The 20,893-nt window shown below is 52.1% G+C and overlaps 1 protein-coding gene across 50 annotated transcripts in view; it reads left to right on the top strand.

Annotated features, from left to right (window-relative positions):
- Positions 1-484: 484 nt before the first annotated feature.
- The window catches only part of CELF4 (CUGBP Elav-like family member 4), a 293,897-nt gene continuing 273,488 nt past the window's right edge, over positions 485-20,893 (top strand). For 46 of the 50 annotated variants that reach the window (XR_011646036.1, XR_011646038.1, XR_011646034.1 and 43 more), the window contains exon 1: positions 486-1,093. Coding sequence is in view for 45 of the 50 variants with exons in the window: in XM_058277205.2 (XP_058133188.1) it covers positions 808-1,093 (286 nt within the window). In the remaining 5 variants the exon portion in view is untranslated. Of the gene's footprint in view, positions 1,094-20,893 lie in introns of all 50 variants that reach the window. The other 4 variants (XR_011646035.1, XR_011646037.1, XM_058277209.2 and 1 more) reach the window with 1 other exon arrangement.

Genomic DNA, 20,893 nt, shown 5'->3' with positions numbered 1-20,893 from the left:
CCCTCAAAGCCGACTGGCTTTTTCTAGTCTAAATAAATAAATAAATGGAGCCAGATGGGAGAGAAAAGCGCCCATTCCACCTCCGCCGCCGCCTTCGCCGCCGCCCCGCCCGCCATCCCTGCCTTGGCTTCGCCCGCCTGGCGCCCTAATAGAGCGCAGCTCGGCGGATCACGGCCCCCCACGTACCCACACGAAAATGAAAATCAATATTTTAAAATACAGAAAGTTGCACCTGCTGCTATTACAAAGAGAACCCCCAAAAGGCAAAGAGAGGAGGCCGGCTGCCCGGTTCCTAACAGGCAAGCAATCGCCGCCGCGGCCGGGCCGGGAATCTCAGCGCCTCCCGAAGAGCCATGCGCCTGGCGCTATTTATAGCCGGGGCCGTCTCGGACTGTACCACCCCGGCTCGGCGGGGCCGCCGACGGGGGCCCCGCGCCCCCCTCCTCCCAGCGCGCACACTCGCCGCCCCCACCCCTGGTCTGGCTGGGAACTTGAACCGGTCCAGCCTGTTTAAACGGAAAGGACAGAGATCCTGTCTGTTCAATGTAAAAAAAAAAAAAAAAAAATCAGATCAGACCTAGGAAGAGAGAGAGGAGGGGGAGAGGAGAGAGAGCGCGAGCGCGAGCAAGCGAGAGAAGAGAGGAGAAAGAGAGAGAGAGAGCGAGGAGAGCGAGGTGTAGAGAAACCGAGGGGGAGAGAACCCGAGTGTGTGTATGCGTGTGCGTGTGTGAGCGCGAGCGAGCAAGCGAGGGAGAGGAGCGAGAGAGTGAGAGCGAGAAAGAATAAAAGGAAAGAAGATTTTTCTCTATGTATATAAAGATGGCCACGTTAGCAAACGGACAGGCTGACAACGCGAGCCTCAGTACCAACGGGCTCGGCAGCAGCCCGGGCAGCGCCGGGCATATGAACGGATTAAGCCACAGCCCGGGGAACCCGTCGACCATTCCCATGAAGGACCACGATGCCATCAAGCTGTTCATTGGGCAGATCCCCCGCAACCTGGATGAGAAGGACCTCAAGCCCCTCTTTGAGGAGTTCGGCAAGATCTACGAGCTTACGGTCCTGAAGGACAGGTTCACAGGCATGCACAAAGGTGAGTGCACCTTTCTCTCCCAACTTTGCCGGGGAGAAGGAGCGGGCGGGCGGGCCGGCGGCCGGCGACGGAAGAGCGGGAGACTGCACGAGAGGGAGCCTCGGGCGGACGCCGAGGAGAGAGGCGCGCGGGCAGCGGAGACCAGGTCTGAGGGTGCGCGGGGAGCTGTTCGCTGGGGCAAGGCTGGGTTTGGGGCGAGGAACTGATAGGAAAGGGGCCGTGGGGAGAACAGCGGGTGCAGTAGATGAAGGGAAAGCGAGAGAAAGAGAGGATCTAGGGTAAACAGAGCTTGGGGTTTGTGGGTACAGCGACTTGAAAGATTGGGATGGGGACCGCTGCACCGGTCGAGCCCGGGACACTGAGCGGACTGGCGGGCACTCGGCTGGCCGAGTACCTACGGTGCTGTCCATCGGCGTGGTGCTGAAATAACGAAGGGGCAATGGTCTCTTCCTCTGCTCGGGCCAGAGTAGCAGGAGAGCAGCCGTCTAAAAGGGAGACAGGCGATAAATTCGAAAGGATATTTTAATTCAGCTATCAATTTAGCAGTAAACTCTTCCTGGCGATCTCTGTGCCTCGATAATCTGGCTGGAGGGGAGGGATTGGGGGAAGCGTTGGGTGTTGAAGGAAAAAGTGACAAAACCCAAACCAAGAATTAGCAAGGAATCAGCCACCCCCTGGGTGGAGTGGGGGTTAGAGAAGCCTCTCTGGTCTCCTGCCCAGGAAAGCGGGGCTTTGGAAAAGAATTTGTGTGTACAAAATAAGCAATTTGAAGGGTGTACCCTAATTTATCCTGAACTCACTATGCAGTGAGCTTTATAGTACATTTTTTTCTCTCCCTTGAAGCGATCATTGCTAGTGAGTGCTTGGGGGAGGGGGAGGTAGAATAATCAAAGAATTAAAACCCAGCAACTTTTTAGGAAAGTGGTCTGTGAATTGTCTGAGGCCTTCCTGTTTTCTCCTTGTTTTATTATCTTTAAGGCAGAGCCCAAACGTGTTCGGTTGTAGAATGTGTGTGGGTGGCTGGTGGGTGACGAAATTAGCCCAGTTCTCTGCTCCCTAACAGTAATATATAGGATGTGCAGCGGGGATTAATCGGTGCTAGAGCTGTGTGGGCAAGTTAAATGCCTTCTGAGAGAGATTGATCGCCAGGCAGAGAAGGAGCACTGGGCTGAGGAAGTTGTAGGAGATGTGTATGGACATTCTGTTTTTAATAAACAGTGGTGTGGAGTGCCACCGAAGATGCTGTGTTAGAGCTGGTGGTTTTAAAGATGAAAACACATACATACATGCACACCCATCCTCACACAGAGAGCAGCCTCATCCTTGGCCACAAATGGGCTATGAACAGAGCTGATCTTCCAGCACATTAGGTGCAGAGCGCAGAGCTGTCTGGCTCTCTAAGCAGCAGCAGTTTTCACTATCACAACCTCCCTCCTTCTCCAGCCCTCCCTTCATCCGAATACTAAACAGAGCTCCAAACTCTTCATAGTTGGAGTCCCAGAGAGCAGTTTTTATTGGCTTTAGCATCTTCCAGCTTGCCTGCTGAGGAGTAAATCTTAAAGTTAATGGCATGTTGAGTAGCACAAAAACACAGCAGAATGGAAATATACTGGGTTTGATGGGGTGGGGTGAGGGTGGGGGCTGGAATAGAGAAAGAATCCAACCTTTATCCAATATGGAGAAAATGTCTGTCTGTTCAGAAGAGAGATTGGAAAGGTGAAATAGGGAAGGAGTCTTCAAAATAATATTTGTTTCCTTTCTTTTTTCCCCCTCCCTCTCAAGTCAACCAGATCTTTGTAGTTTTCCCTTTCCAGTTAAGCTCCCTAGAAGCTAAGCCAGATTTGTATGGAACCTTTGTCTTTTTTAAAATACCCCCAGTTTTAAAAATAGTAATAATAAAAATAAAAAGACATAGGAGGAGAATTCTTTGTCTGATCATAATCATCAGTTTTTCTGGTGATTTTAGATTTTAAAGTTAAAAAACAATCAGAACCCACAAGAGGAAAAAGACAGTTGTGATGAGCTGGGCATCAAATGGAATCTGGATTGGAGCACCTTGTTTGTTTCTTTACTTCAAACGAAGATAAACTTTAGCCATAATCCTTGGGTTTTTTCCCCTCATAATCCCTTGCTGATATCATCACTTTTTCTGGTGTAATTTGGGCTCTCTCATATTATAGCAAAGAAATGGAATTATCATTTACATCAAGAAAGAAAGGTAGAAGAGGTTTTGATATAGATAGTGGTAAATGTGGGTATGTGTGAGAGAGACTACATACCCGGCCAGAATTCCTAGAACAAGTAAAACTTCATTTTGTAAATAATTCAGTCAGTGGCAGGCAGGCCCACTGGCTCTGGCATGCTGAGTGCCTCGTTGTCGCAGCTCCCTTCAGAGCCTAAGCATATATTTTCCCCTATGAAACTTCCTGCCTCTCCATTCCACTGATTTTTATAGAGTGGGGTTGGACCACAATATCCCTAACAGCACCTAGAAGCTCTAGGAGAGCTGAATAAATGAGACAGTTTCTGAGGTCTGGTTTATTCAGTCTGAAAAGAGTTTCAACTCCTGCTTCAGTGATGCTGCCTGATTTATTAGCTAATCCTGATAAAATAAGCCTCTGGCCACCTTAAAAAATTACTCGCTTGCCATTGGTGATTAATTACTGTTAAGTCAAAAAGCATGATGAGGTTTGAGAAATGAGGGTTACATTTAGCATCTAGATTTTCCCCATTTCTAAATTGACAACATGAGGCTAGGGAAAGAAACTTGCCTTTGTTCAGCCTGGTTTCAGAGCATATTTATCCCCCTCTTGAATTTCTAACTTGTAATGAGTCATACTGGGATAAAATGGAGAGACATGACATGGAACTGGTCTCCAGTGTGGATGGCATATGTATGTTACTGGAAAAAAAATAGAAAAATACATATAAATTAAATTAAATACATGAGATTCCAAGTGGGTTTCTATCTATTGGCCACCTGCCATTTCAGGGAACTAAAGAAGGAAGGAGTTCTAAGGGTTAATGGAATACCTGCCATGCGTAGAGTGAACCTTAAAAGGCAATTACTCCAGTCAAATTGGGAGTCTGGGGAGGAGGGAGTGGGTGAGTGTTGTGGAGCTAACCCAGACAGAGCAGAGAAAGGCTGTTGGACTGGGAAGGCAGCAAATAGCAGCTGTGGACTGGGGTAATTACTGTAAAGGTAAATTCACCCCCTAGAGACCAGAAAGCAATTGGGGGTAGGAGGTCTGGTACTAGCAGGGAGATAAAGGAAAAGGGGAAAAAAACTCAATTTAAAATGTGAAGAAACAACACCCAAAGAAGAAAACCCAGCTAACTCCCGGCTAACTCCGAGTCTTCTTGTCTCCCCCATTAGAAGCACTTTGGGAAAGATTGCTTTTCCAGGCTCCAAAGAGAAAGTCATTGTACTATTGATTAAAGAGGAGAGAGGAAACTCCCAGAGTAGTGGCATAAGTGAGCTGGGGACCAATTTTGTCCCTGCTTGTAGGCTTTTTTTCTCCCTTGGAGAAGGGAACACGTCTACCCACTATCTGATTTTTCCCTTTTCTTACTTTTTATTTATTTTTCTTTTCTCCTTTTTATTTCCTGGAGAACAAATAGAGGCTGTGAATGCAGGTGTATAAACACACACACCCATGCACACATACACAGTTCGTAGATCACACAGGAACAAGCTGGCAATCCATTCATAACTTTGGTCTTGTCTAGAAGGATGGGAGGCAGCAAAGACTGAGTTACTGGGACACATAAAGACTAGTGCTCTCTGGATAGCCATATTATAAAGCATTATCTTTGAAGTCACTTAAGTCCAATTTAAGTGGTATTTAGTATAATATTTATAAATTAATGTAATCTAAACATAGGGCTGTCCTCAAAGGTTTCAATAGCCGTTACTACTGATGTGGGCTTGTTCCCGAAGCCTGCGATGCATTTTAATCTAAACAGCCAGGTCTACATCACGTTCCCTCTTGTTATCCAGTCAGAACTGCTCTGTGCCTGGGAACCACTCTGCATTGAGATTTTTCCTTCTGCACGGAGGAAAATCTACTCTATCGGCAGCCCGGGGGCTCCCAAACCCGGAGCCACAGCTGCAGGGACTTGAGCCCCTCTTACTTTCATACTATGTACAGCAGGAGGGTGGGGAGACAGTAACAGAACCTTCTATGGAATGAGGTCCAGAGAGTATATCTTTAAAGAATATACCCACTGCCAGATGCCCCACCTCACATTTCAACGGTATCTGAGTAAGAAATGCCTGAAGCCCCTTGATTTGGGGTGCAGCTGTGAGAAAGGGGAAGGACAAGGATTGTGATTACAGTTTGGTGATTTGTCTATCTCCATAAAAATCCTGCCTTGTATTTGCATTTAAGATGTGACAATTCTCAAAACATCGAGTTTCCACCGCTTAATTTTAGCCGAGATGGCTCGTTGTTTTTTTCCGGTAGATAGGTGAATTAAAGCTAGCGAGGCTCTGCCTGATTTCTGTTTTCAGGAGTCTAAGAGACAGGTGAAACTGGAGTATCAGCCTGGGCACCAGTTCAATTAAGATGAACTTTTAAAAAAATTACTTGGAAAAATAAAAATTCAGTTCTGTCCAGGGAAAGCAGTTGATAGAATGGCTGGGTACTCACCTATGGTTTTTGAAATAAAGATTTGCCTTGTGAGAAAGGGATCATGAAAATGAGATTGCCATAATGGGAAAATAAGAAAAATATTTTTTTTAGAAAAATTAATTCTAATAAATATTGTATTTAAGACCAAGGAAAAAATATTGGGAAATGATTGGTTCATTTAAAAGACTGGTAGTTACTTGCTGTTGTGCATGATTTCACTTATCTTTTAAACAGATTTCCTCAACACACACAGACAAATAATACGCACACGTGCACGTATAAACATCCATGTGCAGGCATGACTAAGCACATCCCACTCGTGTGGGAACCAGAGCTGGCCTAGATTTCACTGCAATTCCACAGGGATGTGTTAACACTCTTCTCCCCCCACCCCCCTAGCTTTAATGGGAATTCTAGATTGAGTTGAAAAAACCCCCTTGGCATACCTTCTCTCTCTCCATCACCTGCTCCAGTTGTCTGGATGTTTGTGGCTTCCAGAACACAAACCAAAATAAAAACTAAAGCTTCTCTAGAGTGAAGAATAACTTGAAAGCAACTCAAAGAAAAAAATTACAAAAATGCAAGCCATAAATATGGACCCCATACGGCATACTGTAAAGCTCCCCAAGGGCTTGAAAGCTGGCTTCCAGTGGGCATTCTGAACGTCCAGTGATCTCACCACACTCCAATGACTTCAATGTGGCCACCACTATTATTATTAGCAGCAGCAGCATTGTCATTATTACAAATTACTTGAGGGGAGAGGGGCTTCTGAGTGATGCCTAAGGAGATATCCAAGACAGCACCTCCTTGGTTGAGAAATGAGCTTGTCTCACTCTCCTCCGATGGATTTGGAGAAATTACTGCACAGCTCACACCTCCATGTCATCAGGAGATGGGCAGTTTCCAAACTGACCAAAGGGCACTCTCAGCCGAAGAGAATTTTGGTGGGGATCCTACAGAAGAGAGGGAGATGCAACACAGAATGAGGTCCTCTTTGGAGGCAGAATAAAGGGAGAACTAAAAGTTGTAAGGCTAAAATGCTGCCTCGTAGCTGGTAGCACTGGGTGATTGTGGCTGAAATGGCAGCGGCTCCTGAATTTGGAAGGGAAATCCCATGTGACAAGCGGAGAAAAGCTAGAGAGTGTGAAAACCTCTGTGTATCCTTGGGTCCCAGAGGGTTGGGCACAGGAAGACATGGCAGCCTGTGTTGTGAGCATGTGTGTGTGAAATTGGGTGTATGTGAGTGGGCAGGAGAGAGATGACAAATGCAAGTGGTGCAGAGATGGTGATAAGAGCGGTTTCATCTTGCAAGGCTTGATGCAGGATAAGAAAGAAGGGTGACAGGGGAAGGAGAGAATCTGGGGAGAATGACTTCTCATTATTGCACACATGCTCTACCTTGGAATGAATGGCTTGGATTTGTCAGTGATCTAAGATCCAGGGTGGAGGCAAGCTCTTGTTTATCTGGTCCCATATCCCCACCCAGAGGTTCAGGTTTAGGGGAGGGTTCTGTCACCACCATCACCACCATCACCATCACCCTTTGAAGGTGGCTTACCTCTGTTCACCCATTGACTTCTTCTAGAAGTGCCCTTCCATCTGGGATCTTGGTGGCCAACCACAGAGCCAAGCACTCTGCAGAAATCATTCCCACCACCCACAGCCTTTCCTACTACACAAGATTTGCCCAGCTCAGTCAAACCAGGCCTTTCGAGCAGAGGGCTGCATTTTCCCTAAACCCAGCCCGGGCATAGCAAGGACCCGGCTGCTATCCTTTGGGGCTCTCAACAACAAAAGAAGTACTTTCATCCCCTTTGCCTCTGCCTTTTCTACAGGCCTTTAAATCCACTGTCTCTCTAAGAATTTCAGGAAGCATCTAGTCCTGCCCAAATAGTCTGGGGGAGAACTGAGCCCTTCAACTTAGCTGTAGTCCTTTTATCATCATTCTTCCTCTCCGTCTTTTTACCTCTTCTCCTTGTGATTTAAGATACCCACCCACACCAGAAAGTGGGGCCTGAAAAGGGAGATAGATGTCACATTTGGCAATGTTGGCAGGGGTGGAGAGGAGCAGTTAAAGATGTCAAGGTAGAAAGACAGGGTCAGGGGTGGAGATGGTAGCAGAGGAGTTTCCAGAGTTGATGTGCCTACCCTAAGGACTTCCCACCTCCACATCCTAAATTCCCACTGACCCCAGAGTGACTACAGAGCCAGAACCACAGTCACAGCCCTATCCACAGGAGCCCTGGAGCCAACAGGCCACTAGCTTCCAGACTTGGAAGCCAGGTGAGAAGGCTCAGAGTAATTGCCTGAGCCTCGATCAGAGTAGAAGGGGTTGTTTCAGGAACTGTCATTTGCAGGGATTCTCCCCTCTGCTTGCTTAATGTTCAATTTCTCTTATCCTTCCTTGTATCTCCCCTCCAACATGAGTTGATCGTGGCTCTCAAACGGCACCGCTCAGCTCAGGAACAAATCTTACGTGGCCATCTGCAAGATGTAAATAAATGGGTGCCCTCTTGGAGACGGACCTAGTTCTCATTCTGTGAGGACAGAACAGTCAAAATATCGATCAAAGGCCAGGGGGAAAAATTAATAATGAGTTGGCCCCCAAAAAGAGTTTAATTGACAGAGACTTCTGAAGGCCAGCTCTGGACAGTGTATAAACTAACCACGATGTAACTTTATTGCAATAGGCTCCGCTTTAATTAATTATCACCTTTGTTAAAAGCAGCTTCAGATCAAAGGTTTCTAGATACTTAACAGATTCTACTAACAAAGCCTCCGATGCTTTAGGCTATCCCACAGCTGGCCAGTGAGGCAAGCGAGCTTCTCATTTTCTTTCCTCTTAGCTGTTGACTTCTTCCTCTTTGTTAAAGACAGTTGTGGCTGCGCAAGTACTCTGTGCTCTGGCAGGGATGATGAGGGGTGTTGTCCACGGACAAGGGGCTGGCATTCTGCAGCTGTTTCTAAAATTACACAACTGAGATTTGTTTCACCTTCAAACCTATCTGACTGAGATGGGGAGTGTCCGTGTGTTCATGGAAATGCAAAAGATGCGTGTTTGTGTGTGTGTGTGTGTACGCCTGCGCAAGTGACGATGTGCACATCCACATAAATATTATGGGATCGATACATTTCACATCCGCTGCCCACACCTCTTAACTTCTCCCTCCTGTCTCTTGAGCACCTGTGCTACTGTCGTATTTCACTCTGAGAAATGCTCGCAGCTGAAGCGTGCATAGATGATGCTGTATCGAACCAAGTCATTGTTTGGATTCGGTTGTGGAGTCTGGGTGCCTTTGAAGGATGCGCCTTGCCTGGGGTAGGAAGTGCCTAAAGAATCCACTTCTTAAGATATGACAGGCACCTCCCTCTACAGAGGCCCCCAAACCTACAAACTGACAGGTGACTTACTTGAAAGCAACCCTTGGAGTCGTTCAAGACAGATTTGAATGCCATACGTGGCTGTTTGTTCATTATTCTAATTTAATGATGCAGTCACACCTAATTAATCCATGTCTGGTTTATTCATACGCTATGTCTGAGGATCCAAAAGATCTCTCTAGCTAGCTGGCTTGCCTTCACAGGGACAAGCGAGGGGGCACCCCCAACAAGAGAACATGCCTGGGTCTACACAAGAACGACTCACTGTGGACTGAGTTGGTAGAATCAGTGCGCGACAGCTGTCCTGACACCACTGTCCACTCAGGAAGGAGTGACAGCAGCCACACAGATATGTAGCAAAGAGGTGTGTGTGCCTGCACACATGCACACACACACACACGAGCACACGAAGCATGCGTTCTATAATGGAACTGCACAACCCATTGCCTTCTAACAGGCAATGGGCCACACCTTCACTGTGTCATAAACAAGAGCTCGAGGTATGCCAGGCATTCCTGTGTTCGGGAGTTTTGGTGCAGAAGGCTGAGAGGCTGAGTTGAGAGCTGGATTAATTGCTGCCACTGCACAGATAAACAGACTGAGGATGGGAGCAGCTTGCCCTCAACGTCCACCCTGCTGCATAGCCTTCAGTGCACTGCCAGAGGCTGGCTCTGGCAAGACTGCTTCCAGTGACGGCTGTCTCTTGCCTGGCAGGTAAATTGAGAGAACGAAGCATCAACCTAATAATATCCTTATAAAGCCAAGCCTCCTCGCTCAAGTCCTGGGAGACAAGAGGCATCCAAAGATCAAACACTACATCACAGTGTATTTGTAGGAACTCTGATTCTGCTACCTCCTTATAATGCTCTAATTGACTATTTGATCAGCTCTAAAAGGGCCGGTATTCAAGACAGACTCACACACATTCACACAGGCACTCATATGCACTCATTCACATGCTCATATGCACACTCATATACAAGTACATGTACACACATGCACATGCACACATACCCTCGCCACAAGCGCATGCATACCAATGTTCTCTTGCACACACTAATGCAGCCACACTAGCTCACCCAATAAAGGTAGATTTTCACAGGAGATGCTTGAAGGTGAGTGAAAAGCAAATACCTCAGGTTGTACATGCCCTTCCAGTAATGGGCTTATCAATACCTCTTAAAGAAATGTGACAGCCAGCCCAGAGTGATTCAGTTGTGTGGACAAAGGTCAGCATATAGATATCCATTATTAATAATATCAATATCTTGGTTCACCAATATAACCAGAAACTGTATCTTGTCGCTGCTGATGGGCAAGGCTGGGAGAAGGACTATGCAGCAATAGCAGGAAATTATGCCCATGTAAAATTAATCATATTGACTGGTTCTAAGAATACACGGAGAGGCGAAAATGTTGGGAGTGCTTGCCATGAGGGGAGTGGGGGAACCTTGCTCCCAGGGGGTTTATGGTCTTCAACTCCTGGAAGGAGACCAAGGAGAATGGAGGTGTCCCTGGGTGACTAGTGAGAACATTCTCCCCTCATCTGGCCTCTGCTTTCCATCAGGGTGAACAGGAAAAGAAAGAAATAGGATTCCTTAACCATTATCCATCCAACATATCCATATCTCTCTGTCCAATCAATACTTGGCTTGGCTTGGTCTCACCGGATGAGGCACAAAGAATATCCTTGCACCTGCTCGGTTACCAGATCTAACTCGTGAAGGGGAAGGGGCATGAGTCTGAAGCAACACTCTCTTAAGTGGGGGGATATTGGCCCCAGAAGATGCCAGGGTGGACTCTGCAGCTTGGGGGACCTGGGAGGAAAGGTACCCAATCAAGTCAGTCATGGTGATTGAGCTCTTGGGGACCAGCGGGGCCAGGGGCTCTGAGTCCCGCCCCACCAGCACTGCTGACGGGGCTGCATCCGAAGTCTCCCTTTGGAAAGCTGTTTCTCAGCGGCACTCACCTCCGGGCGCAGTGAGTGCTGGGCCGCGCCCTCCATACACCTGGCTCAGGGTGTTCCTGACCATTCTTGGCAGCACTGGGTCACAGCTAAAAGGGTGAAAAGGCGAGAATCCCAGTGGTCTGCAACCCTTTGGAGAGGGAGAGAAGGAGGGAGGTGTGTCGGGGAGGGCCAAAGCCCCAATCCCCTTTTTGTACATTCCTTCTCCCTGGTTCCCCAAGCCTGTCCTCAAGGAAGCAGGAACCGAGTCAGACTAGAGGCCAGGCCCCATGGTGGTCGGCTCGGAGGAGGGGTGGTGGAGGGCTGCTCAGGGGCAGGGGAAGATGCCTTTGATTGTACACGGTGCCTGTGGATGGGAGGGGAAATGGACTTCTTGGGGTCCGCTGCACCCCTTCGCAAAAAGGAACGCTCCGGCACCAGTAGACCTTTCCCGTTCCCGCTCCCCGCCGTCCCCCTGGCCGCCACGGAGCCAGCGAGGGTCGCGTGCACACTCAGGCCCCCGCCCCGCTGCTCACACCCGGCCCGCGGCCAGCGCGGGCCTCCGCAGCCGCCTGCCCCGTGCGCGAGGCCCAGCCCTGCCCGCCGAGCCCAGCCCCGGGGCCGTGTCCGCCGGTTCCCAGAGCTGGGGGCTTGCGCCGCAGAGGGCGTATGGGGAGGGCGGGTCCTGGCGCCAGGGGCCGTGCTCGCTCCGGAGTGCCCCGGCCCCCTTCTACCCCAAGGCTGGGGCCTGGGGGCCTCCAAGGAGAGCCGCAACGGGCCCAGAGGCGAGGCCGCTCCTTTAGACCCTTTTTTTTCCCACATCGGGGAGGGGCCCCCAAACTGTGTGCGGCCGTGGGGTCGCTTCTCCTCCAGATGCGGCCGCCCTCTGATGGCGAGAGGGAGAACTGGCCGGCGCCCGACGGCCGGGGCCCCTGAAACCGAAGCTGCCTCTCCCGCGGCAGTCCCGCGGGGCCGGGAGCAGGAACGGACAGACACACCGCCGCACCGCTCCTCACCCAGGGCGCCAGGCCACAGGGTGCCGGCAGGCCGCTCCCGCGCGCGGGAGCTCTGCAAAGCCCGCGCAGGGGCCACGCGGGGCCCCTCCACGGGCGAGTCCAGCCTGCGCCCCGGGCACCGGCCAAGCAAGAGAGGAGAACGGGAAAATCCAGAGAACGTGTTTGTTTCCGTAGCGTGTGAGTTTTGTTTCATTTCAAAAATTAATAGCTATCGTCCACAGTGTAGCACAGAGTATTTTCCGTACTTAGGCCTGGGGGTGCAACCCCAAATGGCTGTGTCCCCCCCAGCTTCAGCAAAGGGGTCTCCAAATGCTCCCTCCAGCCACACGCAGCGTCTCTGCCTGATGAAATGCCTGGGACCCGGAGGTGGACTGAGGAATCAGTGGCCTGGCAGCACCCACCACCCTCTTCCAACGGAGAGGAGACCTGTCTCTCTTGTTTATTTTCAGGCTTCATTCTCTTTTCAATTTTTTATTTTTATTTAAGTATTTTTATTGAAAATTAAGGCCTTCCTTTTTAACTCATCTTGACCATCTCAATACGTAAATTGTTATAGTCATGTCATCATAAATACTATTGGGATTCTGTCGGGCAAGTTTGAAAATCCATCTCCTTGCCACGGGGAATAAAGGGCAAGACCTGGGTCCTGGGGAGCAGCAAGGGGAGAGTAGAGGACGGGTCAAGGGGCTGTGAGGGTCTCAGGCAGGAACAGCAAGTCTGGGCTGAGGTGAGCGGCCACGGGGCAGACTGGCCACGAGGCCCTTCAGGGCCGGTGCCCCGTCCTGCCCCTCCTGCTCATCTCGCCACCTCCGAGGTCTTGGTTTGTTTCCCCCTTAGTTTCTCCATAAAACGTTAAGTCTGAATGTTCTGACCTGAACCTATGATGAGCCCACACAGACGGACGGAGTGTGCCGTGGGCCTCTGGGACACCCACAGCCCTTCCCAGCTCCGTTCTGTTCCCCGCCTGGGGAGGGGGCCCATCTCACCCCATGGGGCAGAGGCAAGATTCTGCTGAGCAGGGAGCATGGGGAGCCTTCTGTTCTGCTGGGGCACCCACGCCATGCCCCCCACTAGGAAGCTCCGCAGGTCGGGCAGCGAAGAGAGGACCAGATTCAGGTTCATCTCAGGTGCCTTGAGTGCCAAGCCCTCTCCTCGAAGCTCAGGGATCCACCCTCACCTCTACGAAATACCTGGATGTGTTAAGGGCAGGAAACCCACCAGTATAGGGGTTCGGGTTTCCTGCCCAGGAGGCGGGGAGCTTGTCACCAGATTTCCAGGTAGAGGGACAGCATAGGCCAAGGCTGGAGAGCTGACAGTTTTGAGTGTTTTGTTTTGTTTCTGTCCCACTGCAATGAAGTCTCATTCTCGGGAGGGTGGACGAAGGACTTTCTAATTTTGAATAAATCTGGACTCACCGACAGCCAGGCTGTGGAGAATGGGTAGGGGTTGAGGGTAGGGAGAACTGGGCTGCAAATAGCTCCAAGGAAGTCAGTTACTATACACCTAGAACCTGAAAGGGCTGTTCTCACCTGCCTGGGGCTGCAGTGTCCTTCAGCTGTTCCAGCTCCGGCCCACTTGGGCTGAGAACTTACTCATGGCATATTTAAACGTGTGGCCACATTCCCTGTCACCGAGGCAGGCATTGGTCCCCACAGGCTCACTCAGCTGAATGTCCCTGGCCATACACCCCAGAGTTCGGGAGGTTGGGATCCTCTGGTGCCCTTAGCCCCTGTGCCTGTCCCCGGCTTAGGAATAGCTGGACGGCAGCCAAGCCGTGCTGGTGAAGCAGGACACGGGGTTGCCTGGGGTGACATGAGTCTTGGAGCTGGAATGATCCTGGCAGAAACTGCTCCCAGTGTGGAGAACACATGTGGTCAGGGGTGCCCAGGGCATCTGGTCAGCCCAGTGGAGTGGTGAGAAATGGGGTGACTTTGGAGCATTTGCAGCCTGCTCTTTAGGGGAGCAAGACTGCCCTCTTGGCGGCCCTCCACAGACATTTGGAGGCTGCTTCCCTACCCCAGGATTTCTCAGGGGAGGAGTAGGATAAACTGAGTTCCAGGGTAACTGCAGAACTCTGCCCCGGCAGGGATGCAGAACTCAATCCCAGGGGGCTTGCAGCACCCTCCCACCTCCTCCGTCCAGCTTCCACTGCGGCCCAGTCCTGACCCAGTCAACTAGGTCCCTGCACATCCAGCCTATCCCAGCCTCCTCTTGACAATGGGTCCCCACCAAAAGGGATCTACTTTTCCTAGCCTTACAAAGACCTGGCCCTTGGTTTTCTGACGAACCAAAGTCGACGCATGTGTCCCCTGGCAGCTAAAGGACATGAATGTGTTACCGCCTGTGGTGACATGTGCCTTTTCATTGGGACCCTTTAGAACCCACGCCTTAACCCAAAGAAACATCTCTAATCAGGGAAATCTCAGGGCTCAGGCCAGGCCAGGGGGAGACACAGTGCGGCAGGGTGGCCTCTGGCTACTCGTGGGCAGCTCAGGCCCGCGTGGCCCAAAGCCACATGGCCTGCTCGGAACTCGGCCCCCCACGCTGCCACAGTGAGGGGTCCAGGCGGGTAAGGGAATAATCACTCCGCCCAGCTCCAGCAGGGAGGCTGCTGTGCCAGAGGTTTCATTAAATATTAAACATGGTCGGTAAACTTAAACCAACGCCGTATCTGGAGCGCTGAGTCCTCCCTGAGAGCACCCAGCTCAGGAGAAGTTCCCAGCTCCGCTTCGCCCGGGGCCTGGGCTAGAGGCCACCCCCCTCATTCATGCCCCCTTGGGCAGGGTAAGGGGAGAGAGGCAGGGATCATGGCAGGGAAGGAAGCTCGTGGCTTCCTCCTCCATCCCATTATTCATTTCCTCTGATTTTTATCTAATCTCTCCCTGATTGTCCTGGTGAAACTTAATAGACAAAGTGAATTTTTATTACATCATCAATATAATCTCCAGCTAATCAGCAGACACGGGGGCCACGGCAAGCCCTATAGCTCCTCAGCTGGCTTCATAAATAGTAGGAACAATCACTGCCGAGCTCTACTCCTCCGCCTCGGCCAGGGGCCCTCCTCCCTGCCGGTCCCCTTCCCCAAACCTCTTCCTGGGGTTTCTGCTTTCCCCACAATCCCACCCAGTGGGCCACATTGCTGGTGTATGGAGACGTCTTCCCATTAGTATTTTTAGTTTCCTTCCTCTCAGCTTCAGCTGCTAAAGTCACAAATCTGGGGCTTGTGTTTTGAATGCCAAAATAGCCTAATGTTGACTGATTTTGATTCTGCTTTTCTCTGTGCTGGGAATACAATATGTCATACAATTATTATATAATCCCATGGAACACAGTATAGAGTATAAAGCACATTATATACCAAGTGATCGATAGGTTACACCGCACATGGATAGCTTATGTGCAAAAATGTTCCAATCATTTAAAGTCACGCTGTGTGTCCTCTGTATTGTAATATAGATATTAAATTACATATTGTATTTATTTTATAGTATGCCTTATATTTATACAGCATTTTAGTCTTTAAAGCACCTTCTTGTATATTCTTTTTATCCCCATTGCAACCAAATGTGGTTGGTATCTTTTTTATAAGAAAAATGGAAAAGGGACCATGAAGGAAAATGAAAGCCTGGTCAGATCCTGCAGGGACACATCAGAACAGCTCAGGCTCAGGCTGCCACCGACAGCTGGGGAAGGAGGTACACCCGAGTCAGACGAGGCAGGTGGGTTCCTGGGGCCTGGCCAAGGGGCAGCCCCTGGCCAAGGGGCAGCCACGATTTAAGGAAAACCTGCCCAGAGTTAAATGTGGACCTGAACGGACCCTCCACCAAGGCCTCTCCTGGGAAGCCTGGGTCCACTCACAACCGTGAGACCATCGTCACCCCCACTCTCTGCCAGCCAAGCCACGCTGTTGTATAGTGGTTTGGATTTTGGGAAATGGGTAAACATCACCGAGAGTCAAGTCCCGTAAATAAGGTAGGCGATGAGGCGAAAGAATTTGGCTTGGGGTGTCCACGACACCGTCGGCCGCTGCAGGGTGGGGAGCAGCGGGTTCCACTTCTCCATTCGTGCCTCTGATTCCCATGCCGAGCACCAACGCCACGAGCCTGCCCCGTGAACGGCCTGGCTCCGCGTCTGGGGGTCGTGGACAGGCTCTTTGCGTCTGCACCCAGCAGGTTGGGCACCTGGATTCTCCTGGCCCTCCGAAGCAGGCTGGGGTCCAGGCTCTTCAAGTCTGTGCCCAGCAGGTCGGCATCCAGGCCCTGGCCCTTGTCTGCTGAGGAGACGCAGGTGCAACCGCCACATGCTGCACCCGGCATGGACCCCGGGTCCTGCCCAGCCCTGCCCTGAGCTTCCCAGCGGCCCGGTGACCCGAACCTTCCCTCTCACCTCACCGTGATGATACCTGCTCCACAGACCAAGAGGTCAGGCATTGCAGGATTGATCGAACGAGCGGCTAGAATGGAAACCGCTCTGTAAACGTTAGCGTCCCCAGGGGCACTGTTGCTTATTAAGTGCCAACACCCTCATCAGACCGTGAGCAGCTCTGACAGTCCTACACACTGCGATGGAGGACGCACGGCATGACGTTAGGGCTCAAGAAAGGTGGGGGTGCTGGCGAAGCACTGACTATGCACACACACCCTGGGACTCTCACTTGAACATCTCATCGAATCCTCATGACAAAATTGCAACCGAGCTGTCGATGAGCCCTTTTAATCCTGAAGAACGGAAGCTCTGCAAGCAGTGACTCAGCCAGTGACCTGCTAGGGAGATGCGGAGCCAGAATTTGCACCCAAATTGCTCATGTTCTCAAGTATACCCCCTTTCCACAGTTGCACACTCCTTTTCTGGGAGTAAATAAAAAAGGTCTTCTCTCTCATCTCCTTCATTTTGCAGATGGGAACCCTGAAGCCCTGTGACGTGGCAATGTTCTTTTAAATCATTCCACACTGTTTTATGGAGGACCTAAGAACACGTCTTCATACACAAAGATGTGTACACACTAACAGACACACAGAGATAACACACAGACTCACAGATACACACATACACGACACACATGCATATATAGATTCACTCCAGATACACATTCAAAAACATACATAGAAACACACTCAGAGATGGAAACGTACAGATACACATATGCACAAACATATACATACTAAAAAATACAGATACACACATTCATAGACACATAAGCACATGTAGACAGAGATACACACACACACAGATCTATAAACTTACACACAGACACACACTCACACTCCTCTCCCTACTTAGAAGTTAACACCAGCTGGTTTGGAGAAAAGGTGACAAGTACCCCTGTTCAGTGGGCACAGGGGCCCCTCAGTTCACCTTTCAGCTCCAGGCCAGAGGCCAAAAGTCCTCTCGCTCACACCCGTGCAACCCAGGTTCCCTAACCACTGAGGCCACGTCCTCATGAGAAATCAACAAACAAGCAGAAGGCATTGCCTCCTGTGTCCGTCCACCTGTAGGATCCCGGACAAATTTATGTTCATCTGACCAAGGCCAAAGGCAGGTCCTGGAGAAACTTTGGACAGGTCTTGCAAGGGCTGCCCAGCCCCATGCCCTGGCCATGGACAGCTCTCACAGGTAAGGCCAGGCCTGTGAGCCAGAAGAGGTGGCCTCTGGGAGGTGGCATTGGGGACGAGTGTCAGGGAAGGGAGGGGAGGGAGGTGACACTCCACAGCCAGTAAAAGACCTGTCCCTGGGGCCACACAGGGCCCAGCCTTGGCAAGAAAAAGTGACCCCGTTCAGCTGTACAAAGAGGAGGCCAAAAGCCCACCCCCCACCCCTACCCCCACACCTAGACACTCTGAGCAAAGGGTTACTTATGGCAAGGAGCTCACCAGGGAAATTGCCATGGTTTACTTTTCTCTAACATAAAGCCCAAAGGATCTGGGAATGAGTTTGCTCAATTTTCACCCCCGGATGGATGAGCAGACTGTTTGGAGGTTGGGACTTTCCTGGGACGAGGGGGGCAGGCCTGCTCACGTGGCTGTGCTGGACACGGGGGGCTGCGGGTTGCCTTTGGAGGCGTGCCCGTGCCACCTGCTCTGCTGTGGACATTCCCCGCTGACGGATAGTGGGTGAGGGGTGGGCTTTGTGGATACCTCTGGGAACAGTGGCAGCGAGCGGACGCTGCGTGGCTCACGGCGTGTCTGTTAGAGGCCTGCGTGGGTGTGGGATGCCTCCTCCTGTTTTGCATTTTGACCGTGTCCTGTGAATCTGTTGTGTGCTCACAGCGGGGTGTGCTGGTGTTACGTGGACATGGGTATGTCTCGGGTGCAGGCGCGCCGTGTTTTTCTGCCCCGACTTCTGGAAAGAGATGGTGGTGTGCAGAGAGGGCTCTTTCTCCGTTCCTCCAAAGCTGTCAAGCTCGCCCACCCCGGGCCTCGCTGTCCCCGTGGCCCCGCCCTGCCCCTCCCAGCTCTAGACTGGGAGTTTCTCACCCTGGAGGACCTCAGTCTCAGCCGGGAGCGCTCGCTCTGAGCGGAGCTTGGGAATCTGGGGCCTGGCTGTGGCTGCCACGAGAGCAGTGCCGAGTGAGCGCGTGTGTGCACGTGTGCTCGCCACCTCCATGCAAGGACACTCCCACCTCGGCTGCTGAGGCCAGCCGAGGAGACGTGGGGATGTGTGTGTGCTCAAATGCCGAGTTCATGCAGGCGTGGTGGACCCAGCAGGCTTGGGTGGGCCAAGTTTTCAGTGACAGATTGTGTGTACTTCTATCTGGAGTTCCTAACAAGTGCACGTGAAAACCAACGGAAAAGATGGTCTGACTCCCTGGGTGGGCAGTCCCGCCGCGCTCTGCAGAGGCTTGTGAGGGTGGGGGGGTGTGCCGGGGGCCTGTGGCCAGGGTGTGCGGAGGGGAGCGGGTGGGGTGTGTGGAGGAAGAATCCGCACATGCGCAGCTGCAGGCAGCCTAATTGGGTGGGACGCAAAGTCAGACGGCATCCTCAGAGACCTGCCGGCTTTCCTGGATGCACGGCTGGGCCATCTGTGGCGTTTTCTCACATTCTGCCCACAGATTCCCCTGGGAAACTGGAGGAAGAGGGGGTAGGGGCTCCTTGACTCCCCAGAAAGTGGCCCTGAACTCCCAGCATCCCTGCAGACAACCACGAGTGCAAGGCTGTGTGTGTGTGTGAAAGAGAGATGGGGGCAGCAGCGCTGGGAAGACAGAGACCCTTCCCCACCGCCTCCATCTGGGCAGGAACAGATGGTGCTCAACCTGACCAGGGGGCCCAGAGGCTCCGCTTGGAGGCCGTGGCTCCTGAGGGGAGGCCAGTGCGGAGGGCCGTGGTGGGGTCCCCTGGGGAAGGCTCTCCCACTGGATGCGTGTCTGTCCTTCCATCCAGGCCTACAAGACACGCAGAGCCCCCGAGCCTAGTCCACCCATCTAGCTGCAGAAGGGTTCTTCCTTTGCTCCCGGCCGGCTGCTCCAGCTCCCAGGGCAGACGCAGAGGGCAGGTCCGCCCTGCACCCAACTCCCCGTGGGCCTCTGGGTCCAGGCTGAGCTCACCTGGGTCCTGGGCAGTGGGAAGGAGCCACTCCTGCCTGCCCCCAAGAATTCTGGGGTCCCCAGGGCACTTCCCTCGCCCCTTTTATAGGCCCTGCCACTGTGGCCCTGCAGCTACTACCCTCCCCTGAAACCTGGCTTGTCCGCTCTGCTTTCCTGGAATCTCCCCCCAGGCTGTCCTTGGGCACACGGTGTCCTGAGGAGGAGCCTGCCTCATCGACTCTGACCCTCGGTGTCAGAATCCCCTGAGACTGAAAACTAAAGCTCCTGGCTCTGCCCTCCGGGGAGCGGCCCCAGGGGATTTCCGGGGCACAGGCTCCCCAGCCCCTCTCACCAGCCAGCTCCCAGGCCAGGCTGTCAGAACACTGTGCTTCCTCCTGTCTCCACGCTGGGGCCCCTTGCAGGTGTCCCCTAACTTCCTGTCCCTTGCCGGACAGCCGCTGGGGCTCAGGATTCTTCTACCCCACAGGCCGTCTGCTCACACCAGGAACACTGTCCTTTGGCTGTAGCTGTAACCGACAGGACAGACATCCCTTCCCCCAGAGTCCTGCTCACACACGGTCACGTTCTCGCCCTTGCACACTCACCCGTACGCACACCCAAACAACCCCTGGTAACACATTATGTGCAAGGTCTTTGTTTGCGTGGTCTAAGCTCCTCTCTTCCCAGCTCGAATGAGCCATTCCCCGGCTCAAGGGCCTCCCTCGGCTTCTCAGGCTTCTGCCTCCCGAGCTCCAGGCCAGCGGGCAGTGGGGCACTGCGGAGGGGAGCGCAAGGGCTGGGAGGCAGGCAGAGCAGGGTCCAGCTCCAGCTGCCCCACTGGCAGGCTGTGTGGCCCTGGGCAAGGCGTTTTAGCTCCTGGGCAAGCCTCGGACTCCTTGTCTAGCAAATGGGAAGATACAGACTGCCTAGGTGAGTTTATCTTGCGTGTGGCACGCAGTCATCTAGGAAAGGAATTTGGCACCGTGCCTGGAATGGGATAAGCCAGCGGTAAATTGTATCCGTACAACAAATGAAAAAGGAAGGCAAAAGGGCTGGCGACCCGGTCACCTCCGACCTGGCTGACCTCGCCCTCACAGTCCCTCTTTTCCTGGGAGATCAGTTTCATCCCTACATCACTGCAAGGCTGGTCTCCCTTGACTCTTCTCCTTGGCTCCCCCCAAACCAAAGCCTGTTCCTCTACAAAGCCTGAGCTGAGCCTCCACCAGGGAGCCTTTCAGGGCCACAGCCTCATTCCTCTCTCGAGGTCCTGGAGCCACATCCCACTCCAGGACCCGAGACCCA

The sequence above is a fragment of the Dasypus novemcinctus genome, chromosome 16, assembly GCF_030445035.2.
Source record: "Dasypus novemcinctus isolate mDasNov1 chromosome 16, mDasNov1.1.hap2, whole genome shotgun sequence".
NCBI lineage: Eukaryota > Metazoa > Chordata > Mammalia > Cingulata > Dasypodidae > Dasypus > Dasypus novemcinctus.
Note: the sequence above shows the minus strand (reverse complement) of the source record. Positions and strands in the feature narration are given on the sequence as shown.